General features: G+C 36.8%; 1 protein-coding gene across 1 annotated transcript in view; it reads right to left on the reverse strand.

The window, feature by feature from the left end:
• Positions 1-17,028, reverse strand: part of LOC117083557 (T-cell receptor-associated transmembrane adapter 1) — a 34,058-nt gene extending 17,030 nt beyond the window's left edge. The window contains exons 1-2 of the mRNA XM_033211355.1: positions 16,798-17,028; positions 7,857-7,967 (exon numbers count right to left, since the gene is read on the reverse strand). Coding sequence (XP_033067246.1) covers positions 7,857-7,967; positions 16,798-16,804 — 118 coding nt within the window. The 5' untranslated portion in view covers positions 16,805-17,028. The remainder of the gene's footprint in view (positions 1-7,856; positions 7,968-16,797) is intronic.
• Positions 17,029-21,051: the final 4,023 nt, after the last annotated feature.

Consider the following 21,051-nt stretch of genomic DNA (forward strand, 5'->3'; position numbering starts at 1 on the left):
TCTTTTATCTATCTATCTATCTATCTATCTATCTATCTATCTATCTATCATCTATCTGTATATCTACTTTTAACATTTCTTGGCATGAGTAACAACATAAAAATGATATTAAGGAAGTTGCTCTGATCATGACGCCATTTCATCCACATGGTACAAAGGAGTGGCAAGGAGAAATGAGTGTCCTAGAAAGAAGAGACCTGGAAAAAGTTGGAACACAGGCTCTAAAATTAAGCAAAACAGTAGAACAGTAGGAAAAAAAAGTTATGTTTGGTCTGCCAGGGCAAGACTTACCAGAGATGTATTGTAGGACAACAAAACCACACATACAAAAAAAAAACTATGTGATGAATCTCAGTAAGCAACTCACTGTTAAACCTTGAATGAGGCAGTTCAAAGCCAAATAAAAGTATTTCTACCTCTAGGTTAAATATAAGAATTCAAAAGCTATTTAACAAATACAGTTTTAAGAATTTTTTTAATTGAAGGGAATAGATTAATAATGAATTATTGAGAAAAATTAAGGGATATTCAAGGTACAATCTTAAGATGAATATTATAGAAAATTCTGTATTATCCATTCATCAGTAAATTTTCTTTGCTGTTGAACTAGATGCACATACACAGTACAATGTTTATTATATTTGAATGGTTTATTTTTCAACCTAGCATTAAATAAAAACCAAAACTTTGCAAAAAAGCTATTCATGTAAAAATAAAGACCACTATTATCTAACTCTCTGACAATAACCACGAGAAAATAGTGACCAAATGATTGTCTTTCAACTTGAACATACGAAAACACTGTATTAGTGAGGAAATAGCAATAACATTTTCAAATAATTCAGTAAGTCACCAAACAACTACAAAACTTATTTTAGTTAAATGTATGTGTAACAAAGTAGAGTTATTCTCCAGAGTTTATTAACTGTTAAAGAAACATTAGTGGAACAATTTATGAAAGTAATCATATTGCAGGATGAAATGGACATGTCAGTGTGTTTGGAAGAACTCTGTGAAGGACTAAATGAGGGAAGATTTTGCAGATGCACTAAGCTGCTATGGGACCAAAAGTGATGAATGTATTCGACTTGGAATATGCCGGAAACATACTTCTAGCCCAGAGGAAATGTTCTACCATGAACTGCATGTAAAAGATGCAGTTATTTTCAACTACTTTCATATTAGTCTTGTGAATACGAGTGCACACAAATGGTGGGAGAAGCCTAGAGAGGTCTAAAACATATTGCATAATAGGCACAAATTCGGCAAAATAAAAAAACCTGAGAAATGTAAATAATATCAATAAGCATATAAAGAAAAAATAGTTAATATAGACCAGGAAATTGTAAACTGATAAATAAGACATGACATAAAGTATATGTTGATTTTCTTCTATGTGAAGAAAATGTTTACATTCAGGCCACTAATTATTTTGCAGATTTGCCTGGAATTAAAGTAGATGCATAAGAATTTAGTCAAATGGTAGCCTGATGTATAATGGAACAAATCCAGGGTTAAGAATCAGAAGACATGGATTTGGTACCAGTTTTGGAATGCATTTGCCCTGTGACAACACGCAAATTACTTTAAAACTCTGGTTCTCAATTTATCCACAAAGTAGGGACAATAATGCCTATATCACAGAGTATATGTCAGAGGTAAATGAAATAATTTCTGTAAAAAACATTTTTAATGACAGTTTGTTATTAATATTATACATACATTCTATATAACAAGCCAGAATTTAATTGCACTCATTTGAGTCAGGAAGTTTCATTGAACGAGTTAGTTGAGAACAGGCTGGTATTATGAAGATGGTATGATATTTTAAAGTTAAAAGATTTACAAGGAATGCTTGATTTGAAATGAAATTACTAAAATCTCACCTTTGACAAAAGAATAGTCACCAGTTGAGCATTAATTTGAAAGAAAAGGGAAAACATCAGCAAAAAATTTGAAAACAAAAGTGAAGAGTGTCATTGCTTAATAAGAATAGGAAAAAGTAGGTATAGAGTAAAAATAATTCCCCAAACAGCCTAATATTTTTAAAAGATAATGTGGATTTTTCAGTTGGAGGTGCTTGAAGTATGATCGCTGGTGCTGAGAAAGAATACTAGCCTAACACATAAAAACTAACTCTGGTCGGGTGCGGTGGCTCATGCCTGTAATTCCAGCACTTTGGGAGGCCGAGGTGGGCAGATCACGAGGTCAGGAGATCGAGACCATCCTGGCCAACATGGTGAAACCCCATTGCTATTAAAATACAAAAAATTAGCTGGGCATGGTGTCATACACCTGTAGTCCCAGCTACTCAGGGGGCTGAGGCAGGGGAATCGCTTGAGTCCAGGAGGCAGAGGTTGCCGTGAGCTGAGATCGTGCCACTGCACCCCAGCCTGGGTGACAGAGCAAGATTCTGTCTCAAACAAACAAACAAACAAACAAACTATATAGAATGGAAATGTGCTGAATGTATTACCAGGAGGGGGGAAAAAAGAAAAAAAAGTAAGGCAAAAAACTGTGTGGGAAAAAGGAAATAGAAGCAACCATATAAAGGATACAATATTATAATGCGATGTTTAGATGGAAGGAAAGGGACTAAACCAATTTGGGGGGAAAATAAAGAAAACAAGTAATGGACAAAGGGAACACCTGAAATGGGATTTAAGAAGTTCAAGGGCACCCCATTCCCTGCTACTCTTAGGATGCAAATGTATAATCTGCAGCTGAGCCATCAGTACTTGGGTAATTTTGTTTTGCAGTCCTTCCTAGAAGAAGGTTATAATCTCTTTAAATGAGCAGTAGTAAGGCCGGGCGCGGTGGCTCAAGCCTGTAATCCCAGCACTTTGGGAGGCCGAGACGGGCGGATCACGAGGTCAGGAGATCGAGACCATCCTGGCTAACACGGTGAAACCCCGTCTCTACTAAAAAATACAAAAAAAACTAGCCGGGCGAGGTGGCGGGCGCCTGTAGTCCCAGCTATTTGGGAGGCTGAGGCCGGAGAATGGCATAAACCCGGGGGGCGGAGATTGCAGTGAGCTGAGATCTGGCCACTGCACTCCAGCCCGGGCAACAGAGCTAGACTCCATCTCAAAAAAAAAAAAAAATGAGCAGTAGTAAAAAGTTCAGAAGTTACAGCTAAGAATAAAAGCCAGCAAGCTCAGGCTCCTAAAAAGTTTGCTCTGTCATGAAGGCTCAAAAGTTTATTTAAAAATAAGTGGCATGACTTAATTTAAAAGCTGCCTGGTGATTTCAATGACATTTAGCAAAATAAAAAAAGTGTATGCTTTGCTGTAAAGCAATGAAGTGTGCAAGACTATGCGTGGGAAGAACTAGGTGAGCTCTCATAATCCTCTCCGGTGATTCAGATGCAAACGCTTGTGGTCAGGTTTGTAGTTGAGAGGGTGCGATGCAAATATATTTGCTTTTATGTTTTTCCTCTTAGAGTGTTAACCCTCCTACGTACAAGAATAGACGACAGCACATAGTTTAAACTCCATAATAAAATTTCTCTGATGCACGTTCAATGTGAAGATGCCATAACTTCCTACTGATAGGACTTTCACGTATGACCAAACCATATGCTTGCTTAACCTTCTTTCCAAACCAGAGAGGAAGAGTTGAACAAAGAATAGTTTTTGGATTTAAAGAAGCAAAAAGTTAATGCACTCCTATCAGAAAAAGAAAAAAATATAATCCTCCTGAAGAACAGATTTGAACAAAGAATCACATAAAAATGAAGGATTTATTTCAGGGAGAATGAGAGAACTCCATTTCAAAGCTTCTACCCAGCTGCTACAGAAAACATCAAGGGGAGGCTTATCTGGTCTATCTGATTGAATGTGCAGATATTGTATTGTTGCTGAAATGGAGATTTTCTTTTGAACGCTGTTTATTACACCCGCAAAACTTATTCACTGACTAACCAAGGTGGAGTCAGATCTTGCAAGTTTCTGAGCCACAAAGAGTAACACAAAGGTACAAACATAAAAAGTTACATGAGGCTAGATACAGGGGCATTGCATTCACAGCCCAAGTGGCAGAAAAGCTGCCTGATACAATAGAATCTCTTTTATTATAGTTTGTCCAAGAGAAATAAGGCAGGAAGGAGTCTTCAGGAAGACTGGAAAGGCACTGAACTGTTTGCAGAGCAGTTCTGAAATATATCTGAAATCTCTGGGTTAGAAACAAAGATAGTTCTGTTTGTTCATATGGGATGAAAAGAATGGCAGAGCTATTACTAATACTCGGGAAAAGATGTTAGGAGAAATTCAGGCAAAGAGAAAGGGTGGAGGAGAGATAAGAACAAAGGACGTTCTTAGCATTGATGAATACATCAACTGCACGCCAATAAAATGCAAGTTCCAGTGTATGCTCCACCTAAGGAGGCCACATTACTGCTCAAATAAAAAGTTTTGTGATAAGCAAATGTTTAGAACCAATTCCATAAAACCCTACAGAAAACTCTCTGAAATGGCCTGAATGTGACTTACATGACCACAACAGTTAGTGCTAAAGCTCAGGGTATTGTACAGATTTGTTAAATAATATAGAGATGAGGAAAGTGAAGTTGGAGCTGGAGAGGACTTAGAGGGGCATAGGGATGGTGGGAGCAGCAAAGTAGCCAGAGAAACCAATGTTCACCAAAATAACAGATGTGAAAATTAAATGGGATGAGATGTAGCCATAGTAGATCCTTAATACTTATTTGTGGAAAGAGGGAAGGAAGCAACAGGGCCACCAGGTATGGTGATGGGCTGTACCAGATGTAGGATTGACCTACTAAGTCCCCAGCACTATGCAAAGATTTTGTGTGTGTGCATGTGTGTGTGTGTGTGTGTGTGTGTGTGTGTGTGTGTAATTCTTATAAGAACCCTAGGGTCTAGGTGGTATTTTCCACATCTTGTAGATAAGGAAACTGAAACTCAGGGAAATTATGTTACTTGTACAAGATCTCCCAGCTAAATATTGAAGGCAGAGTTATAATTTACATCAGATCTACTTCAAAGGTATACTATTAAAAACAATTGAGAGAAGCAAAATTTATTTAAAAAATACGTCAATAAATGCAATTTATTGTTTGCTGTTTTCTTAAAAATGTTCTTTCCCATTACATTACTTTTAGGTAATAGAGCCATTTATGGCATGCCTGGGGCAGTAAGAGTTTGCACAATTGAAAAGAAAAAAATCTGTCCTGAAATAGCAAGATGAAACAGTGTTGCCTTTTTTTTTTTTTGACAGAGTCCCGCTCTTTCACCCAGGCTGGAGTGTAGTGGCTCTATTTCAGCTCACTGCAACCTCTGCCTCCTGGGTTCAAGCAATTCTCCTGCCTCAGCCTCCCAAGTACCTGGGATTACAGGCGTGCACCACTATGCCTAGCTAATTTTTGTAATTTTCATCGAGATGGAGTGTCTCCATGTTAGCCAGGATGGTCTTGAACTCCTGACCTTAGGCGATCCACCTACCTCCACCTCCCAAAGTGCTAGGATTACAGGCACTGCTTTTTTAACTACCAAAGGTGCTGCTTTTTAAAGTAAGGCTACCGTCTTTCTGCAGTGGTCAACTTACCATAATAAGCAACTACACAAAGGAGTTTGCATGGAGGCAAAAAGGTGTGGATGTGGGTAAATGAATCCCAATACACAAACTACCAAAAATGAGAATTGTAAAACCTATTTACAATGAGTTGTAAAAGACTCATACAGCTGAATGCTTCTGGGGCGGAAGTACTAGATTAGTGAAATTATACCAGTCTTGATCTTGATGATGTTGATAAAAAGTGGTTCTTAACATCCATAATTTAATATGACTCAAAACACTGACTATTTAGGTTGAAAGTAAATAGGTCACATTTGCTAGATAACTTTTAAGTTAGACAAGTGAGCTCAAGGTAAACATGTCAGTGTCTACCTGTTACCTGGCCCCTCAGCAATCTTAAAAGGATTATCAATGGAATCAATGAAGGAGTGAGGTACAAATTCAGGTTACTGTTCTTGTCTTGGTTGTCACCTTAAATTATTTACTCTCTGTAGATCTCAATTCACATATTTTTTTGTAATTCAGACTATAATATTATCTGGATTTATAAGATATCTTAATGAAGAAGTTAAAATAGCCAGTTTGATATATAAAGCAAAGTACTACTCTGAGCTCATTTTTATCTATAAAAGAGGGATACTGTAGATGTTTGATGATGGGTCATTTACACATCTGACTTATAAAGTTTATGTTTATTTGAAAATATATTTGATTTTTAAAAGACTTACTGAAAGCATTGCTAATGAAAAAGGATTGCTTGTCATAAATTTTACTTTAGCCGTAGAATTGATATAACAGAGATCCAAAAAGAGTGTTGGGTTTCTGGCTGAGGACAACTGGTCAACAATGTCAAAATAGGATGTGCTGGTAGAAACCTTTTGGAACAGAGAATTAGAAAAACTGGACACTTATCATTGATTTTGCTATTGAATAGATGTGTGGCTTCAGCTAGACCACTCCATTTTCGAGTATCTCTCATCTTATTTTCAAACCTGCATGACAATAATCCTTTCTTCATATTTTTATATTAGTATGATCAATGCTTAAGATATTTCTAAATGAAGTAAGGACATTTGCTGCAATCTGACCATTGTTCTAAATTAGCTCCATGCAATTTTCCTTGGACACATGTGTCTAAGTTAATTTTGTTAACTTAGTTTTATTTCATTTCCTCTGTTAAAAGGAAATGCATTTATCCTTTCTTTTCTTTTATTACCATTTAAATGTCCTGCCCCGAAGGTTTCTTGGTATTTACACATCTTCCAGGCTGGGCGTGGTTGCTCACACCTGTAATCTCAGTGTTTTGGGGAGGCCAAGGCAGGAGGATGGCTTGAGAACAAGAGTAGGAGATCAGCCTGGGCAACACAGTGAGACTCCCATCTCTACAAAAAAATTCTGAAAATTAGCTGAGTGTGTTTGTACGTGCCTGTAATTCTAGCTACTTGAGAGGCTGAGACAAGAGGATTGTTTGAGTGCAGAAGTTTGAGGCTGCAGTGAGTTAATCAAGCCACTGCATTCCAGCCTGGGCGACAGAGCAAAATCCTGTCTCAAAAAAAAAAAAAAGATACCTTCCAGCAATAGTTGAACTTTCATTCTCCCATCCATCCATATGTATTCAACATGTAATGGATTCAGCATGGATCCATGCATGTTCAACGTGAATTGGATGCCTACAGCATACAAAGGCTGTGCCATCTGCTGGACTTTAGACCATTTCAGTTGTGGCATATGCAGATTGAAAGCCACGTGGTTAAAACTTATACCCAGCATGTTGAAAAAGCAAAGCTGACAGTGGCAGATACTCTTGACCTCTCCTAGACTCTGGGAGTGTTTGACAGCAAGCCCATGGTGCAATCTATCCCTTTCCAAGTCGTCTTCTGAGCCCGCTCCTGTGTGTTGCACTTGAGAATGCCTGACTGATCCTGAGAAGATTAAGTTGTCTTGAACGGAATCTTAAAGAGCTAGACTTCCCTTTGTTTATTTTGTATCAGAGAGAACCTTGATTGCTGCCCGAGCATAGACTACAATTTCATAGGTTTTTCAATTGGAGGAGGAAAAACATATTTACCAGGATAATCCCTTCCCACTCTACACCCTAAAGCAGAGTTCCTAAATTGGATAATTTTTTCACATTTCTAATATGATTGCATTCTTAAATAAGAGAACCCTTTGGGTGAGAAAAATTAGCAAATAGATTTTCTATAGATAAAAATATCCTGTTGAATAACATTTCATAAAATTGTCTGCTTCCATAGGTTTTCCAGTGACTCCATAGTCTCCACTCAAGCAGGTACCATGTGAAATCTGTCAAAATGTCTTACCTTGTCGTCGCTTTTCCACATAGTGGGAAATATTGAAGATCAGTGATATAACCAAAGCCAAGCCCAGCAATGCCAGAAGTCCCCAGAGGAAAAAGGGGCACCCAGAGTTTCCTGGAAATTAAAATACACATACACATAATACAATAGCTGCTTACCCATTTGTTTTGGTCTGGCTATTGCCATGATTAAAGCTGTTGTATTTATTCATAATGAAGGACACATTCTCTACCAGGAAAGTAATTAATATGCATAACTTTTTTTCAGTTTTCAAAGTGGGTGTTGGTGTTAAGTCGCTGAATTCAGCATGGGCAAAAGGATTCAAGTTTCTCACATTTTGAATGTTTATGAAATAAACGACTTTTTTGTGTAGCTACTAAAAGGTGACAAGTGGTGACTGATAAAAAAACTTTTGTTCAAAAAGCAACAACATTCAAATTACCAAGAATTCTAATTTGCTATACTTTTCACCTTTCTTTAATCCTCAGACTATAACCATACATGCTTTTCTTATTTACAGAAAATCGCCTGTTCTCTTCCATTAATCTCAGTAGTATAGAATACGATGTGTTGGGATAAAACAATAATTCTGGAGCCCAGTTTTGTTAAGATTGGCCACAGGGAGCTTTTCTCATACTATGTAGAGCCCCATGAATGAAAAGTGGAAAGTTAATTACACTTCTCTTTCCCCTAGGCCTACACAGGGTCAGAATAATCAGTATTACTGTCTTCCACCCCCACATCTTGTCCCAGTAAAAGGTCTTCAGGGGCAATGACATACATGGAGAGGTCATCTCCTATAACAGTGCCTCCTGGAATACCTCCTGAAGGACCTACCTGAGGCTATTTTACAGTTAACTTTTTTTGTAAGTAGAAGTATACTCTAAGGTAATGATAAAAGCATAGTATAGTAAATACATAAACCAGTAATATAGTCATTTATTATCATTACCAATTATTCTGTACATAATTGTATGTGCTATACTTTTCTACAACTGACAGCACAGTAGGTTTGTTTACACCAGCATCACCATAAACATATGAGTAATGCATTGCACTATGACATCCCAACAGTTATGATGTCACTAAATGATAAACATTTTTCAACCCCATTATAATCTTATGGGACCACCATAAAATATGTGATCAATCATCGACCAAAACACTGTTTTGTGTGTGTGTGCGTGTGTGTGTGTGTGTGTTTTGAGATGGAGTCTTGCTCTTTCACCCAGGCTGAAGTGCAATGGCAGGATCTCGGCTCACTACAACCTCCATCTCCCAAGTTCAGGCAATTCTCCTATCTCAGCCTCCCAAGTAGCTGGGATTACAGGCATGCACCACCACGCCCGGCTAATTTTTGTGTTTTTAGTAGAGACAGGGTTTCACCATGCTGGTCAGGTTGGTCTCGAACTCCTGACCTCAAGTGATCCACCCATCTCGGCCTCCCAAAGTGCTGGGATTACAGGCGTGAGACATTGAGCCCAGCTGGACCAAAACATTGTTACACAGCACATGACAGTACATTGTACAATGACAATTATATAATATAACATAATATAGTATAGAACTATATTATGTTATATAATATAACATAATATAGTATAGTATGTCAGTTTGAGATAACTATGTCCTGGTCTAATAGGATGTATAGGGTTATGGGAAAGAGACTGAAGATAAAGGCAAATATTATAATTGTTTTTACGTAATTAGGATATAGGTGATATCCTACAAACACATTTTATAATTAATTTATTAGAGTTGACCAGGGAGTCGCATTGGTTAAAATTAAGCATTTAATGGATGCAGTAATAATTTACCTTTGGCTAAACTGGACTTGTAACCTTGCTTTAGACATAGTTCAAGCTATAATTATTGCATCCAATTTCTATAGTATATACTTTGGGACCTTGTTCATTCACTCATCAAATGCTGAAAGGATGAGAAATTGATTTCGGAAAGATTATTTTGACCTTGCCTGTGTGAAACTACCTGGATCTATCCATATGGAAGTAAAATAGACTTTGATGATTTTCTATTCTGGGACATGTCCCAGTTATGTTTTCAAAATTTCTTAAGGGAATGTCAAGACTGCTTCCATCTCATCGACCATTAAAGCATACAATCTGCCTAAAATGGCAACAGAGAGTTGAACTTCATGTTGTAGTCAGAAAATAAAATTTAAAATTCTCTGTTGCTCTTTCTTATTTGCTTCAATTTTCCACATTTGGGCCTTTGTTTTCAGGACAAAATAAAACATATTTTAAGAAAAAGAACCAGCCGTATGAAACTCTCCATTGAATACATTAATTTCAGGGATACTATGAACTGGAAGATATTATTTAATACATCCCATAGTGTCTCAAATTCAAAGGCCTGGGGATTTCCTTAAGAACTGGCACATTTTTGCTATTATGTCCCATGTGAATATTGTACTTGATCATCTGTCTGTCTTTGATACACAATCTACTTTAAGCAAATCTTGAGAACTTTATGATACTCATTTTTGTGAACTAATCATATCCCTTTTTCCTTATTTTCTCTTCACCTTGACTTATTTGGTTATCTTTTATACTGTTACACTTATTTCTAATACCCCTTTTTCTGGGGGAGGGGTAAATAAATACATGGAAAATAATAATAAATCTCTAGCACTTATCACCCTTGGGAACACTAATAAAATCAATCTTCTTTCTTTTTTTTTTTTTTTTTTTTTTTTTGAGGCGGAGTCTCGCTCTGTCGCCCGGACTGGAGTGCAGTGGCCGGATCTCAGCTCACTGCAAGCTCCGCCTCCCGGGTTTACGCCATTCTCCTGCCTCAGCCTCCCGAGTAGCTGGGACTACAGGCGCCCGCCACCTCGCCGGCTAGTTTTTGTATTTTTTAGTAGAGACGGGGTTTCACTGTGTTAGCCAGGATGTCTCGATCTCCTGACCTCGTGATCCGCCCGTCTCGGCCTCCCAAGTGCTGGGATTACAGGCTTGAGCCACCGCGCCCGGCCAATCAATCTTCTTTCTATTTAGCATTTTTTTCTTTCCATTTCCCATAACACGTAGCATTTAGTATATACGCAATACATAGTTTTGGTTTGAATAAATAAAATATAATACAATATAACCAATCATACTTCAAGGAAGTAAACAGAAAGCCCTAATCTTATTTTTTAAATTACAATGAATCTAGCTATAAATCATCCAATCATTTGGACAAAATTATATTGAAAATAGAAGTTTTGCCTTCTCCTTTCCAATTAAAGAGAATTGAAATAGTTGTATTAGTCCATTAATTGCTGTAAGAAGATAATTTGACTCTCAGCTACAAAGAAACAATCTAATCAATATCACAAGCTTGTATGCTACACTGAAAGCTTTTGGGAAAGTCCTAATAATTTTCATGAAATATGTCAGAAACACTAAGGCAAAAACTTGGGTCACACTGTACACTTCTTTAGGGTTGTGTTTTGTCATTTACTGTTAGAGTAAATTTGCCCCACATAACCACCTGGAGGCCTTTTAAAACACAATCTACATTCTGATATTGGGGAGTAGTTTAGGTATGTGTGATGTAGTTTCACATGGTCTCTGGTTTCCTCTGCTTTTGGGGTCCATAATTCCTAATACTTCTGTTTTCCAAGTTTTTTAAAATAGTATTATATACATTTTAAACAGGAAGATTTTTATTTAGAGGCTTTGTATTTTTTTTTTTTTTTTTTTGAGACGGAGTCTCGCTCTGCCGCCCAGGCTGGAGTGCTGTGGCCGGATCTCAGCTCACTGCAAGCTCCGCCTCCCGGGTTCACGCCATTCTCCTGCCTCAGCCTCCCAAGTAGCTGGGACTACAGGCGCCCGCCAACTCGCCCGGCTAATTTTTTTGTATTTTTTAGTAGAGACGGGGTTTCACCATGTTAGCCAGGATGGTCTCGATCTCCTGACCTCGTGATCCACCCGTCTCGGCCTCCCAAAGTGCTGGGATTACAGGCTTGAGCCACCGCGCCCGGCTAGAGGCTTTGTATTTTATGGCATTCTTTTTTTTTTTTTTTTTTTTTGAGGCGGAGTCTCGCTCTGTCGCCCCGGCTGGAGTGCAATAGGCCGGATCTCAGCTCACTGCAAGCTCCGCCTCCCGGGTTTTTTTACGCCATTCTCCTGCCTCAGCCTCCCAAGTAGCTGGGACTACAGGCGCCCGCCACCTCGCCCGGCTAGTTTTTGTATTTTTAGTAGAGACGGGGTTTCCCCGTGTTAGCCAGGATGGTCTCGATCTCCTGACCTCGTGATCCGCCCGTCTCGGCCTCCCAAAGTGCTGGGATTACAGGCTTGAGCCACCGCGCCCGGCCTATTTTATGACATTCTTAATATCTTTCATGATGTTTTGATTGCCAACAATAAATACCCCCATTTTGAAAACCAATGCACACACATGAGAAGAGTTGACATTAAGTAGATAGTGGTGGAAATTTTCAACTTGAATTCAGGTCTGCATAAACGTACACAGACAGACACACACACACACACACACACACACACACACACACACACTATACCTCCCCTTACCCAGTAATGCTAAATACGCAGTATACATATTTCCATGCTCTTGTGGGTATCTACTTAGTACAGACAGTGCCTCTTAGAATATTGGATGCACAAAGTGCTTAAAATTTTTTGCCCAACAAGTGTAACCTTTAGTATCAATATTCATTAATTGTAACTACTTTCATTTGTATAGCTTTGATCAATTTTTAAAAACTCCCACACAATTTGAATTCAGCTGTTTACACTGTTAAAAAGCCAAAGGCTTTGAGAAATTATCAGAGAGGCAATGGCAGCTAGGAAAATCATGATTTAAGTTTCTCTCCAGCTTCCAACTACCAGGGGCTAATAGTGGTGGGTTTAATTATAAAACCTCTGACTCCCTTAAAGCCAACAGTAATTGGCAGGCACTGTCTTTGAAATTCACAATTTGCATGTGTTCTGGAAGGAAACCCAGCTAAGCAAATATAATGTCTTTCTGCTGGCAGATTTGATTTACACAGAAGCCTTTACTTAAACAATTAACAATAGGAAAAGCAATAAATAGAATGCCTTAATTATTTTTACTTCAGGCTGTCTTTAACTGAGACAAGTGTATGAGTTTATAGTATATTACAGCATATAGCTTCTCTTAATGGCTTTCTTTGACTTGTAAATTCTGTCAGAGCAATGAACATCTCTTTGCATTCCATGAATGTGTAGATTTATTTTAGGCACACAGAAATCTCAATAGCAATATTATGATCCCCATGGGTCTACTTATAAAACAAGTTTTTCTTACCATGGTGGTGGTTGGTACTAAATAAGGCACATTCTTGATGATTTTTTGAATGTGACACATCATCACTACACCCACAATCCCAACCACTGCCCATCATCCCAAAATAAAAGACATTTGAATCATGGATATTAGCACAGGAGGGGGCTCTCAAATCAGTTCCAGGCTTTCAAGTAAAAGACCATGCTGTCTTTAATGCAAATCTGAAATCCACTGACTTTAAGTGTCTATTATGAACAGGGGGTTATTTGAGAAGTAAATGGTGTGTATTGGGGAGTGGGCTGTGATGGGGAAAGAGAAAATAGCAATATTAGCTTTGGATTACCTATTTCCAAACTGTGGAAAAGGGAATGAGAGTAGTCATTAGTTGTGTGGCTGGTTGTGTGCAAATCACTGAACCTCACTAAGACAATTGTAACCCTGGAGTTCATATCTTCATCTATGTTACATTAAGGCTACCTCTTCCTAGCACATCATGATTCCCCTCAATCAACACTTGACTTAATTTAATTGAAGAAAGTATAAATGTGAAAGGTGGAGGGCAGAAGAGAGTAAATTATGATACCTCCAATGCTAGACTCTTCGTTGCTTCTACAATTAAACTTTACCCAAGATTGGTAAACCTCAGAAATTCTACTGAGATTAAAGTGCTGCTGTAGATGAACCTGTCTTTCTCTGTATTTAATGACTCCATTTATATGTGTACTTATTGTTTATTTGAGAAGAACCTTAGTAAGATCCTCTGAAGATGGCATGGTTGTATGGAAAGTTTCATCCAATAAAATACTTTATTATGTTTCTTTTAATATTTCAAGAAGGCCTATTAATTTTGTCATCTCTTCCCTTTAATTCTGAAATGCTAAGAAGATTACGTGTAATCAAAAATGTCTGGAAAAGTGCCCAATAATGATTTCTCTTATTCACTAGCAATTTGTGGACATTTATTACTTGGACCTGTGATCTTTCCTGGATTGACTTTTCTTAAAAACACTGCCCAACTCATAATATTACCTAAATTAAATGGAGAAACATTGTCTTTGACCCATCTGAGTTTAAAAGATAATTTACAAATTAGTCCCACGCAGTCTCTAAAAGAAAGGATTTCATTGTTCTCAAAAGGTGATGAGGCTCAAGAGAAGATAAAACTGAGTAAAGAAAATTAAGACTCCTTTTTTTAAAAAATGAAGATGCGTAAACTAAATTGTGAATCATTATTTAAATTAATGATAGACCAAAGGACTTGTTTTCACCATTTGATTCCATGAATATTGATTTTATGTAAATGCAGAAACACAGCAGGAATTATGATACTAGAACATTGTGGATAATGCAATGACTACAGGCATATAGGTAGGAAAAAAGAAAATACTCGGGTTTTTGTTTTCATACATAGTTTTACTTAAATAGAAATAATTATTCTTTTGCGTGTGTTCAAATTTATTTTATTTTTTATTTTACCATCTAAATATAAAAAATACTATCATCTGATTCTCTTCTTTCATGTGAAATTTTGTTTTGTTTTGACTTTTAATACCTGTGAGGCTTTTAAATACTTTGTCTTTGCATCTCTTCTGTGAAATTGTAAAAGTTCTCAACTGATGATGGAGGAGCTCCTGTATTAAACCCAAAGGGGAAGTCTGAACTACAAAATGCTGTGGAGGAAATGTTACCATATCTCTTCTAAATTTAGAATTAATTAGTCCTGAAAATAGTTGAATGTCATATTCACTGTCTTTGGCCTTCCCATGCTTTCTTAGTTCCCCATCATCATCAGCTCATGGCAATTATACTTAGTAATGCTATGTTCATTTCCTGCAGGGCACTAGAAAAATGGGGACACTTGTTTTTGTTCTTTGCTAAAGTATGAACTGGTAAAGAAAAGGAGAGGTATGAAAATTGTATGTCAGCTTATGGTCCCTGTGTGATTTATGTAATCAATTGATTGTAAGATCCATCAAACAGAACAATGGAAGCCAATTCACAGAAATTATAATATATGCAATCTTTACTCCATAGCTGGCCTATACAAATTGGTATTAAAAGTACTATAAGCATAATAATTAAGCAAAAGATGTAATCAAACTATCGCAAACGGTAGAGTTATAAACAGTTTAAAAATCCATGCAAAAATGTTCAACCTCATTATAATCAAAGTAATGCATATTAAACAATGAGTTAGCATGTTGTGCTTATGAAATTAGTGAAGATTTTTTAAACAAGATCAGCTTGTGAGGGAGAAGCACTGCTAGAAATGAGAGGGAATTGGCATCACTCTTGGGAAAGCAATTTGGCAATAATGAGATTTAAAATGCTCATAATCTCTTAGTAATTTCAGTTCTAGAAAGTTTTTCTGAGAAAATAACCCTTACTATGGAAAAAGCTATAGAGTTATTCATCTTTCTGCCATATAAAAATATTTTTAAAAACTGTGTACAACAGGGCTGGGCATGTGGCTCACGCCTGTAATCTCAGCACTTTGGGAGGCCAAGGCAGGCAGATCACGAGGTCAAGAGATCGAGACCATCCTTGCCAACACTGTGAAACCCCGTCTCTACTAGAAATACAAAAATTAGCCAAGCATGGTGGTGCGCGGCTGTAGACCCAGATACTCGGGAGGCAGGAGAATCGCTTGAACCTGGGAGGCAGAGGTTGCAGTGAGCCAAGCTTGCGCCACTGCACTCCTGCCTGGTGACAAAGAGAGACTGTCTCAAAAAAAAAAAAAAAACTATATACAACATCAATGTTCAGCAATAAACAAATGACTAAACTATAACTGAATAGATGTCATTTTTGTGCATTCATTTAAAATGATCAGGCAGAAGTTATATTAAAAAGGGACATGGTTATGTTAGTGAAAAAAGTTGGATATATTATGTACATTATCACTTCAGTTATGTAAAGCAAACATGTAGAATGTATATAAACAAAAACTGAAAGGTAATACAACATATTTTGTGTTTTTAAGGTGATGGAAAATATGTATGAATTTTTAATATGTATTTCACAGTTCTCTCACATTACATAATATTCATGTTTTCTTTTGCAACAAAAAGATGTTTATTTAATAAATTAAAAGTACATAAAAGAATACAGGAGGAATGAACCATCAACATGGATTCACAACAGCAATCAATATGGATCCAACACTTTCACAACAGCGAGTCAATATGGATCCAACCCTCATGATTAATCGCACAGCAATTGAATTTTCACTGGCCTTTTCAAAATTGTCATCTCTCTGAATGTTGACAATTGCATTGCTTTCTAGAAAATACTATAGTGCCTAATCTCTGAGGAATTAGACTTACACCTATCCTGTTTAATAGCTAAACTAAACTAAAGAGGAATACACATAGTCAACAAAAGCTTCTTTAAAAATAACAAGTACTTCACATGGCATAATTATCAGTGAACGCTTACTGAACAGCTGTAATTAGATTTACATTCTAAAACACTGTCCACATTTTTCTTTCAAAAGAAAAATGTCAACTTATTAACATGTTTCAAAACATTTTAATTATACTAAAAGTTATCCAACATTTTAAAAATAACTACTTTCTAAATACTAAGGGTCTTCTCATTAGGACTTAGAAATTATTAAGTGAATTTTTAGACACACAAATGGAACAAAAACATTTAAAATGCCACTTACCTGACATGCTTCTTTTTTTAGAGAAATCTTTATCTAGCCATAAGACAAATATATAGATTAAAAATCCTCCTACAAACTTCTTTCGTAGGTAATGTTGCTATGTTATGTTAAAAGCAGCATGACAGTAAAACTTATCTTTATCTGTGCCTCAGATTCTTTTCTCTTCTGTTTCTTAAAATCTTTTGTGTGTACTTTGTTTCAGTTACAAACAGGAAATGTGGTGAAGGAGGTGTCTTGAGTTTTGATCTGAAAACAGTTGACTTAAATTGTGTAACATGGGAAGAAAAATCCCACATGCCTTTGTAATCTGACATTTGAATTTTTATCAATACCTGAGTCTAATTGAAAAATAAATAAATAAAGGTATGAATTAAACTAGGAGGGATCTTCCTATCTCTGGAGAGAATCCAGTCATCTCTTCACAAGTAAATTCACATGGAAACAAAATAAGATACACTAAACTGATGAGTAAATAGTAAGCAACCCCTGGGTGTGCTCAGCTATTGTATTTTCTTGAGCCATGATGGAGGACAGGGAGTTAATATTTTTTGGGCACTTAGTATGTATCAGTTGCCTTCTATACTTTCTCTTAATGGGAGGCTAGATGCCTGCCTTATTTCCTGACAGTCCTCACCTTGTCATCATGAGTTTCTCTGTCCAATACAGAGCCACCTGACAACAAGCTCCTGCTCTCAACCACCACTCCAGAGTCTTAATAGCAGCAGTTCTTACATGCTGGTGTACATAAGTATGCTATATGATGCTAGTTTAAAATCCTGGGCCCATCTGAATCAGACTATTTAGGGTGAAGCACTAGAATCTGCACTTTAACAAGAAGATTTTCTGAGTGCATTTTAAATTACATATATTGTATATGATAAACTATTTTAATATAGATGTTCTGGACGATGCTTTCGGAAACTCATATGGAATAGAATCTATCTTATTATTACAATTTCATAACTAGAATTATGCACACCGGCATGTTGCAGGTCTCAATAAATACTCTCAGTGATTGAAAAAATAAAACAATGAGTGGCTTGTGCTTTCTTTTTCCTCCATTGTAGAAAATAACTCCTAGTAAGCAAAATACAGTGCATCTTATCCTTTGGACAAAGCTAGCTAAACACTAACAAATTTTTCCATTTCAATCACTTCCCCTCAAATATTTTTTGGTGAATCATTGACTCAGAGGCTGTAAAACTGAAAGAGACCTTGGAGATTCTCTGGTCTAATCTTCTTTAAAAGGCATTTTTAAAGTATGTTCCATAGAACGCTCGGCCTTTAAGAAACTCAGAAGACAAGTGTTTCTTCGACAAATATATTTGGAAAAACTATATAGCTTTATTTTTACCTCCGCAGATACATATTAAAGGCTTAGGTAAGTCCTGCGAAAAGGAAACCCAAACAATATTTTTATCAGAGTTTTTCTAAACTTATTTGACCAGAGGACTCTATTCAGCAGCTAACCATGAGCAAAGTGACAGGTTTTATGAAGCAGGCCTGGATGCTCACAGAACAAGACTTCAGGGAACAGCAGCCTCAGGTTCATGTAGGGATCAGAGGACAACAAAGAATCAGAAGGTTTCATCCTAGAATTAAATGGAACATAGGGAGGAAGACTGCTGAAAAGTTGAATCCCAGACATTCAGGAGGGTTCGGGCACCTGATAAATCAGTTTGAGAGGAGAGGGCCTAGTTATGGCCTTGAGGAGTTGAGCTTTGGTCCTGAAAGAGGGTAACTGGTAAGAAAAGTAGAAGTCCTGGGCTCAAGAAAGAACTAGTAGAGGTTACCTAAGCAACACCTTGGAATATGGGCAAAGTAGATGGCCACAACTGGAGTATACAGAGGACATTGGAAAGAGAAAGAATTTCAGGACTGGAAATTTGGGTGCTGGCATTCCTTTGTTATAACAAAATTATGGCAGAGAATGGGGAAAGAAGGAAGGAAGAAGGAAGGAATTGCAGAATTTTCTGGAATTCTGCAATTACAGAAAAACGGTGTTTAATTATTATTGGCTGTGAATGGAGAGAAGGTCAGCTCAGCAAGAATGACTCAGGCAAAAATGCAGAAACTCTGTGGTTTGCTCAGAAGAAGTACCTCTCAGAGCAGCCCAACAGGAAGAGAGACCCAAAGCAAACCCACCTGTTCAGAGAGCAGCTGTCTAAGGGCTTCCCTGCCTCAAGTGTATGACTTTACGCATACAGCTGCAGGAAGCTGGGGAAGGCAAGAGAAGAGACGTTAGGAAGGATATGTCCTGCTTCAGAGAGAGCCTGAAGTACCTGTTGAGTGATTACCTTATGGTTTAAAAGGGTTAATGTACATCCTATGCATGATTGACATCTCTAAATGGTAAAAACTTAGGCTAATCTGAACCACTTCACAGTTTCTAATTATTATAGTATTTTTGAAAAGTGATCTTCATTACAATCTTCCATTCCATAGATTTAAATAATCTATGGAGATATAACAAGATCATTCAAGGTCACGCGGGAAGCCCATGCCTGCACATTAGTTAGTTCCATAGACGTTTGAAATTTGCCAGGAAAAAAAACATAGCTTTTCATTAAATATAGATAGTTGAGCACATGGAAACACTATCAGAATATTAAAAAAGCATATGGATATGTATTTGTTATAAAATATATTAGAAAGTGCATTCAGAGATTTGAATGATGGCTTCATGAGCCACGTTTAAATAATAAATAAACATGAGGCCTCTGTAGTACTTTTTAAGGAGATGGGTTACCAAAAGGGAATTTCAAAGATAGCTAGACGAAGCAGAAATGTCTCTACAAGCTTAAAGCAGTTAGAGATGTTGTAGGAAATTTTGAGGGGAGGTTTTGATGAGCACCTGTCAAGAAATAAAAATATTAAGGCCAACAAAATTGAGGTTTTGTTGCCAACAGAAAATGAAAAACATGTCAAAATGGCAGCTGCCATTCAGAGTTTCAGAAAAATGGGTCAGAGTGTAGAAAGAGGCCTGGTTTTTCAAACTTCTTTTTTAATGATCATCTGTCATTTTTATTAATTTTCATCAGCATAATGTATTTTCTTATATCTCTCTGTGTGTGTGTGTGTGTGTGTGTGTGTGTGTGTGTGTATAAAGAGAGAGGGAGAGAGTCTGAGGGTTTCCAAGCTGCTGAATAGATATATTTACAAAAGTATTTAGCTATTGTTTAAATTACTTACAATAACATGCACCAGTGTTATAACTGGAATAAAAGATGTGCCCTTATTTTAAAGGCTCTTTATAATATCTGTTTTATTGAAACACTACTTACCTCTCTGTAATTTTTCTTTATTCCGGTGAATTGCTGTTTAGTCATACTGATATTACAAAGTAAGCAAACTGCTTGATGAGAGAAAGGAGCGAACGGGCCACCTGTGCTATCAATTATGCTATTTTCACCTGTGAAATTATTCAAACTTGATGATGAGGTTGCATTTACCACTGATTATATTAGTATTTATATTTTCATTGAGTTTAGACTATAAGGTCCTCCAGAAAACACAATTATTCAGACAAAAAAGATAAAAGCAAATTAAAAGCAATAGAACAATGCATAGACTTAGCATCAGATTTTTCTATCTTTTTATTACAAGTATCATGCCTTACAGAACAAGAAGTCTTAAAAATTAAAGACTAAAAATAAAACCGTAGACACAAAATGTTCAGAAACAGTAGAGAAAAATGTCTAATATTAGGTAGTCTGTTTTCCTATATATGAGAGGCTTAAGTATCCAGGTTTTCTAGAAGACAACAATTTGCCCCATTATACCGCTTTCTAGGTAGTGCTCCAGAGGGAATACTATCAGCAAACCTAAAGCATTCTGAGAAATCTTGGTCTTATTTGAAACACAACTGATTCAAACAAAGTAAATCAGCTTATTTACCACAGCCCTTCTCAGAGATAATATTCAATTTCTCTTCTTAAGGGAAGGCTATGTTACACAGTATTTTTAAAAAGTATTTCCTAAGAGTTAACATCCCTTTATTTTTAAAGCATTTTACAAGACTACTGTTATAAAGCATATGTTTTAGAAAACACGGGATCAGTCAACTTTTTCTTCCTGTTGAACTGGCTCTTACTCTCTGGCCTCTTCTGACATTTAGGGCCTGGCTTACTTGAGGAGCACCATGATAATATCAGCTGTAACACCTGAATGTCAATTTTTATCATTAGAGATAGTTTTCTTACGATTAAAAAAGAATGAGTCCTTACAACTCAAATGCCCTAGGACACAATTAGC

The sequence above is a fragment of the Trachypithecus francoisi genome, unplaced genomic scaffold (assembly GCF_009764315.1).
Source record: "Trachypithecus francoisi isolate TF-2019V2 unplaced genomic scaffold, Tfra_2.0 Lachesis_group0, whole genome shotgun sequence".
Lineage (NCBI taxonomy): Eukaryota > Metazoa > Chordata > Mammalia > Primates > Cercopithecidae > Trachypithecus > Trachypithecus francoisi.